At 35.6% G+C, this 7,858-nt stretch overlaps 1 protein-coding gene across 1 annotated transcript; it reads left to right on the forward strand.

Moving 5' to 3' along the window:
• The first annotated feature begins 2,659 nt into the window (after positions 1-2,659).
• Positions 2,660-6,812, forward strand: LOC142607199 (uncharacterized). The gene is made up of 8 exons (XM_075778623.1): positions 2,660-2,680; positions 3,022-3,154; positions 3,408-3,652; positions 3,763-3,987; positions 4,442-4,534; positions 4,635-4,736; positions 4,974-5,342; positions 6,488-6,812. The coding sequence occupies exons 2-8, from the start codon at positions 3,037-3,039 to the stop codon at positions 6,503-6,505; spliced, it is 1,170 nt and encodes a 389-aa protein (XP_075634738.1). The 5' UTR covers positions 2,660-2,680; positions 3,022-3,036; the 3' UTR covers positions 6,506-6,812.
• Positions 6,813-7,858: the final 1,046 nt, after the last annotated feature.

The following is a 7,858-nucleotide window of genomic DNA, read 5'->3' on the forward strand; positions in this document are numbered from 1 at the left end:
GTAAGGCTTGGATTAGCAGTTGATGGATTCAATCCGTATGGAAATATGAGTACTACTCATAGTACATGGCCTGTCATTTTGATCCCATACAATCTCCCTCCATGGATGTGCATGAAAAGGTCTTATTTCATGCTATCCTTATTGATTCCTGGTCCAACCTCACCCGGGAACGATATAGATGTGTACTTACAACCCCTAGTAGAAGAACTGAAGGAGTTATGGGATGTTGGAGTAGAAACGTTTGATGTGTCTTCCAAAAAATCATTCCAAATGCATGCTGCATTATTGTGGACCATAAATGATTTTCCTGCATATGGTGATATCTCGAGTTGGAGTACCAAAGGGAGACTTGCATGTCCCTCTTGTAACTATGATAGTCAGTCTCGTTGGTTAAGATATGGAAGGAAATTTAGTTACATTGGACACAGGCGATTCTTGAATAGAGATCATAAGTTTCGTAAGCAAAAAATCATTTGATGGATATGATCATATAAGACCAGCTCCTATTATAGTACTCGGAGGGGAAATCATGTTACAAACGGATGCTGTAGCCGAACATGTGTTTGGGAAGAAAAAAGTTAATTTGACCAATAAAAGAAAAAGAGGGGAGGATGCCTTAACTGTGTGGAAGAAGAGAAGTATATTTTTCACCTTACCTTATTGGGAGGACCATGTGTTTCGTCACAATCTTGACGTGATGCACATTGAAAAGAATGTAGTGGATAATATAATTGGCACATTGTTGAATTTGGATGGCAAGACAAAGGATAACTTGAAGGCACACCAAGACTTAAAGGATATGGGTATAAGAAGTGGACTTCACTTGGAAAAGGTTGGGAATGATCAGACACGTATGCCACATGCTTGCTACCATATGAATGCTAGTGAAAAGGATGGTTTTTTGCAAGTTTTGAAAGATGTAAGAGTGCCAGATGGATATTCTTCAAACATCTCACGTTGCGTTAAACTGAAAGAACGCAAAATTAGTGGGATGAAGAGCCATGATAATCACATCTTAATGCAGCAGCTTTTTCCAATAGCAATACGTGGATCTTTGCCCCCTGAAGTGAGTAGGAGTTTAATTGACTTATCTTGTTTCTTTAGGAAGATATGTTCCAAAGTACTAAATGTGGAGGAACTTGAGGCTCTTGAGAAGAGGATTGCAGTGACATTGTGTGAGTTGGAAAGGATATTCCCTCCCTCTTTCTTTACAGTGGTGGTACATCTAGTCATGCATTTGGCAAGCGAAGCCAAAGTTGCTGGCCCAGTTCATTACCATTGGATGTATCCCATAGAGAGGTAACACATATATTAACTTGGTCTATTTGGTTTTGTTTAACTTACCAATTTCCCGTTGCTGATCTTGGGTTTTCTAATAGGTACTTGTCAAGACTTAAGTCTTACGTGCTTAATAAAACTTATCCAGAAAGGTCCATTGCAAAAGGGTATATAGCAGAGGAATGCTTAACGTTCTGCTCACGCTATTTTAAATCTGTTGAAACTGCATTCAATCGGCCTGTAAGGAATGTTGAGGAATCCATGGGTGCAGTGGTGAGCATTACACTAGATTCAAATTCATGGATACAAGCACATCGTTATGTGCTATTCAATTGTGAAGAAATCACTCCATTTCGCGAGTAAGTGATATGTCCTTACGTATCCTTTAACGGCATTCCAATACAATACTCTAGATTAACACTAACACGTTTGTCTACACAGTGTACACATAGCGGAGATCAAGGCCGGTTTTCCTTTTCACGTGGCTGATGATATTATTCAAAAGCAGCACATAGAGGAATTCTGCCCTTGGTTTAGGGAATATGTAAGTAAAGCATATATATATATATTGTTGTATTTTTGGTTGTAACACTTTAGATATCATACTTATAATAAAAGTCTTCCTCAATAATAGGTGATGTCAATGGATGCCTCTAAGAGAAAGGAACTCTCTGATAAAGTTAGATGGTTTGCTCGATATCCAAATAATGAAGTAAAACGGTTCAAACGTTATGTCATAAATGGTTTGAAGTTTCGCACTAAAGATTTTGAGACAACTAGGAAAACTCAAAATAGTGGAGTTTGTGTTGTTACAGAAGGTGGTGCTACTTATTATGGTGTACTAATTGATATTATTGAGTTGAACTACTCTGACAAGTATCGATATGTATTATTTAAATGTCAATAGGCTGACGTTATTAGTGGGAGAGGATGCAAAAAAGATGACTTTGGCTTTCCTCTTGTGAATTTTTCAAGATTGATACACAAGGGCGATCGATTGATTGACGAACCTTATGTATTAGCATCTCAAGTTTTACAAGTGTTTTACGTGGAGGATATGAGACATAAAGACTGGATGGTGGTGGTCCAAACAAAACCTAGGGAGGTGTTTGATGTTGGTATTAAAGCTATAGATGATGATGAAGAAGTGGATACATATATGGAGAATGTCTCTTATAATGTAACTACTGATGATGCATGTGATGATGCAAATGACAACCATGCTTGGGCTCGAGTTGATGAAGAAGGAACCATTTATGATACACCATTGATTAGTGAGGATGAATTGCTTGAAGAAGACTTTATCGATGATGAAGAGCTTAGTGATGATATTTATGAGTCCAATGATGATGGGTCTAGTGATGATGAGTCTAGTGGTGATGACTCTAGTTAATACTATTGGGTATGAGTCTATGAAACCTTATCTTATTTTGGGTATTTTGATGGTGTAATTGTTTGCTTTAGTTTCCCTTCTATGTTCTCTAATGTGATTGTTAGAAGCTGAAATTTGTGGTCTTGTGTTAGCAATTTGAAAGGTTCAAGATATTATGGTTAATTGGATACCTATTAATGTCTTCTAACATGTATACTATACTATATGCTGCTGAAATAATAGTGATATTTGGTACTCATTGAAAATATTGTATTTGTGTTGTTTAAGGGTTGTTTTATATAGATTTGCTCTATGAGAAGTTTTACTTGTATTATTAGTTGTCATTGTGCTTATATACTTGTTTATTTCAGACTCTGACACTTGAAATGGGAAGGCGAAAGACAAATCTACGCACGCATTCTAAGAGTTTAACATTGGAAATAGCTTCTTCACAAGATGTGGATGAAGTGAGGGACCAAGAAACGCACGAAGCTTCTACACAAGGTATGAGCTTTTTACTCAATAGTTTACCATTCATCCACAAGGTATGGGCATGTAAGTTGTGAACCCTTATATTAAATTTTATGAAACAAATGGGCTTTTGCATGATTCAATTTTTTAATTGAACCAAAGTTTTTAATTGGTCATAAGCAAAGTAATGACCACTTGTTTAATAGAATATTTAGACTCATCCTATTAGATGGTTTTCATGCTTTGTTGTTTGACGTTGGTTGATATTGTCTCCTTCAAAATTTAGATGTGCAACCAGCTGTACGTGTCATTCGCGGGCCAAGCAAGTACTTGGATGTTTGGGATCTTCCTGATGACGAAGAAATTGAGTTGTCACTAAATAGTTTGCATCAGCCGGTTGATGATGGGGCGAGGACTTTCACTGGTTTCTTGGGTACAATTGCGCGGAAACCACACATGTGCCCGATTAGATATCTTAATTGGAAGAACATGCCAGAAGAACTTAAAGAAGAGTGTTGGCGTGTTGTAGAGGTATTAAAGAAGTTATAATACTTGTAATTATGATATTTTGTACTAAGTTTTATATAATTAATTTAGCATGAACACATTTGTAATTTGATAACTCAACTATTTGATTGTAGCGTAAATACAGTGTCCCTGTTAATCCTATTGCATATGCGGCTCTGAAGGCATTTACCTTGCAAAAAATTGGGAAGGCTTGGAGGGATCATAAGTCTAGGATGAAGAAACGACATTATATACCTCATTCAAGAAACAAAACACGGGTAAATAACAACCCACCCAAGGGATGCATACCACAAGATTGGGATATACTTGTTGATCATTGGTATACTGATGATGCAGTGGTATTTTGTTTTATCTCTCTTTTCCATCATGGATCATACCAAAAGGAGAATGATTATTGAGAAATTAAAAGAATACATATTGGATTGCTTTCAGATAGGATTTGTTAGTTTTATGTGGGTTTGTTGTGAAACTTGTATATATGAGAAGTTATGTTTCATATTTCATATTTGTTTAATTTGGTAGAAGTCTTGGAGGTGGTAAATGCTAGTTTGTATCAAGGTTCAAAAACAAAGGCAATTGTGTGGTGTTTAATATTTTGATGTCCATTATATTGCTGCAAGTGAAGCTTTTATTATCAAATTGTTACTCTTTATCATCATGTAGTTCCTCTCATTCTTTTATAGGTGTTTCCAATAGATACTAAATGATATTTCATAGGTTTGACTTTAGCTAAAGGTGGCTTTAAATCCTTAAAGCATACTGTATATAAACATGTAATTTTGTTGAATGTAGATACAGTCAAAGAAGAATAAGGACCGTCGCTCTAAACAGGATGAGTTACATACTGCTGGCTCTTGTAGCTATGTTGTGCATGCTGCAAAAAAGGTAATAAGTATTATAACGCTTTTTAAATGATTTGGACTTCTCCTAAAGTTTATGTGGAACTTTGTATCATCATTACATAAATATGTTGTTCATAATGTAGGCAAAAACGGATGGACAACCTGTAGAGCATGCAGTATTATATCAAGTACTACATACTCGTAAAGATGGAACTGCAGTTAACCCTGTAGTGAAAGTAAAAATGGTGAGTAATTTCTCCCTTGTAGATGGGGGTAACAAAATAGGAATTCAAGAAACAATATTGTATATAGAAACAATACTACCACTTGTGTAACTTTTTTGAAATCCCATGTCCTATCCTATATATATATATATATATATATATATATATATATATATATATATATATATATATAGGATGGGGTCATTTTAACAATATGATTTCTAACTTTTTTTTGTTTTGTTCAAACCCACATATCAGGACAAAATGAAGGAATTGTTGGAGATATCTTCGAATCAATTGCAGTCATCTAACACGAGTGGTAGTATTGCATGGTCACCAGATGATGTGTTTGCCAAAGTGATGGGTAAGGAGCGTAAAGGTCGTATTCGTGGGGTGGGATTTGGTCCAAGCCCAAGTGGTCGAAGTAGCAAGAGCGTTCTCACAGACATTGAAATACACTCAAGTCAAGCAAGGGACAATGAAGTTGCACAACTGAAGGCTTCCTTGGCTACTATGGAGGAGAAACTAGCAGGTTTTGATGAAATGAAGCAAAGACTTAGTCAATTCGAAGAAATGGAGCAAAGAATGGCTCGCATGCTTCAACAAATTTCTCCTCAATGCAATCAGGTATATTAACAAAGACTTAGTCAATGTTTTGAAGACATTTTTATTTTAGAAAAAATAAAAATGCATTTTTTTAGAAAGACTACAAAATTGAACTTGAAAGTTTAGTTGTAAGATAAATATTTATAAAAAAAAAAAAATTAAGCAACACTTGTTGAAAATGCAATATTGACTAGCGGGATAACAGTTTCTTGTCATTCTATTCCATTTATACGCATTTATTGAGTAACCATACCTTGTATGAAGAATACAAATATTTATCAATATAACTATCTACATGGTACACAATTTATCAATATAACTAGTGTGGGCTACAATATTTTATAAAATCAATAAAATACTAGCTGTTACAAACTGGCAACGGAATTTTTTTACAAAAAAAAAAATATTAAGTTGAAATTTGGTGTAGATCTCAAATGTAAATTCACCAATGAGCTACACCGCTTAAGTCCAATCATTTAAAAATGGGAATACTATTACCCCATTAAAGCTTCAAGCATTAACTTAAAACCTTTCAATAAAGGCTATGGAACTCAATAAAAGAATATAAGGTTTTAACTATAAACTACAAACCATTAATTTCATATTTCAGTTCCCATCTCCATCATGTAAATCACCATTTTCGCATGAAATTAACCATGAGTATGAACTTCATCTCTAATTTTAGTTCCCATCTCCATCATATAAACCACTTCTAGGCTGAAATGACGATAAGTGCAAAATTCTGACTCTCTACAGCCCCAAAAAAGAAAATTGATGCCTTAATAGATGTAATGGAAAGATAAGAAATCATATGTCCTATCAGTTTTCATTGCCAAGTCACCAATTTCACATGAAATTGACCATGAGTATAATAGAACATGATTGAATTGTTTTATTCCCTATAGCTAGTGTCCTTGTTCCTTACTTCACTTTCCACCACTTGTTAGAATTTTCCGCGCAAGTATCTATTGAGTTGGTTGCAGGTAGAAACATATTATGGATCCACACAGTCACAACATTTTTTTTTTCTCAATGCCATATCATATATATACACAAGATTAGGATGTAATAGAGAAATGTAATAGACATTTTTTGCCTTGGTAATATTTTCTTGTCATTCTATTCCATTTATACGTACTAATTGAGTAACCATACTTTGTATGTAGGATGTTCCTTTGGCCTAACATTCTCCAAGTCTGCCAAAATCGTCAGCCGCATCCTATCAACCAAGCAGCTTATAAGTTTTATCTTGGTGTTCGAGAACTTTTTTGTGAACAAAGAACTATGGAAGAATGAGGCAACATTTTTTGCAAGTGTTGAAGGATATTTTTTAAACACTTTGGAACTTTGATTATTGTATTAGCTTAATTTGAACGGTTGTTTTACTCAAAAGACCACATCTTTTTTTGTTAATTTTATGATGGTGGTTATAGACAATGTTATGTATTTGAGAATATATTTCTATGCAAATATTACGTTAGTTTGGAGACATTTGTGGTGTTGTTAATTAATTATATTTGTGGTATTGTGTTAGTAGAGCTAAAACTACTATAGGTTCTTTGTAACAGGTATGAACAATATATTTGATGCAAAACAGGTTCTTTGAAACAAGTTGTCCCTTATATTTGATGTAAACAGTAGTTTCAAAGCCCACTGGGAAAAAAAAAAAAAAAAAAAACCTATAGCGGCGGTCAAAAAGCGCCTCAATAGGTTCACATTTCATCTATTAAATGAAACCCTATAGCGGCGCTTATAGCCCACCGCTATAGGTTCAAACATATAGCGGTGGTCAAAAAGCGCCGCAATAGGTTCACATTTTATCTATTAAATGAAACCCTATAGCGGCGCTTATAGCCCGCCACTATAGGTTCAAACATATAGCGGCGGGTGAACCCGCCGCTAAAAGTGCAATTACAAGGTTTTACTTACAAGCTTATAGCGGCGCTTTGCGCTCGCCGCTAAAGGTGAACACAATAGCAGCGGGCACGACCCGCCGCTAAAAGTCATCTAAAACGAATTCGAACGTTGTATAGCGGCGGTTTTATGCCCGCCGCAATAGACTAAAACCGCCGCTAAAAAGCGTATCTACAACGGCGGGTTTTTGTACCGCCGCAATAGGGGAAGTGTACCTATAGCAGCGGTTTTTGGGGCTTTAGCGGCGGTTTTGGCCCACCGCAGTAGGCCAGTTTTTTTGTAGTGATAGTCACACATACATGCTTCAAGGAGGGATGAGTTCCAAGAGTTCAAAATCATGTGAAAGAAGAGTTAGGATCTCATTCAATATATGCATCTTGTGCAACTCTGACTAAGTCACAACTACAGACCATTATGGGGTGACATGGCATAGGAAGAAGAGGGGATTTGCTAATATCCTATTAACTCGTATGAGAGTCTTTTGGCGGTGTTGGACACATCATGATCGGTGAACTTAGACAAGTAACTGCAACCAACAATATTATAGACGTCTTTGAAGAACTACCATGATCAAAATTATATAAGAAAATATGTAAGTTAGAGGTGTATTGTAAATAGCACGG

This window comes from Castanea sativa, chromosome 8, assembly GCF_040712315.1.
Source record: "Castanea sativa cultivar Marrone di Chiusa Pesio chromosome 8, ASM4071231v1".
Taxonomy (NCBI): Eukaryota; Viridiplantae; Streptophyta; class Magnoliopsida; order Fagales; family Fagaceae; genus Castanea; species Castanea sativa.

Coding starts and splice junctions, on each gene's coding strand:
- LOC142607199 (XM_075778623.1), top strand. CDS start 3,037: ATGGGAAGGCGAAAGACAAATCTACGCACGCATTCTAAGAGTTTAACA. Junction 3,653..3,762: donor AGTGTTGGCGTGTTGTAGAG/GTATTAAAGAAG, acceptor ATTTGATTGTAG/CGTAAATACAGTGTCCCTGT. Junction 4,535..4,634: donor TTGTGCATGCTGCAAAAAAG/GTAATAAGTATT, acceptor TTCATAATGTAG/GCAAAAACGGATGGACAACC.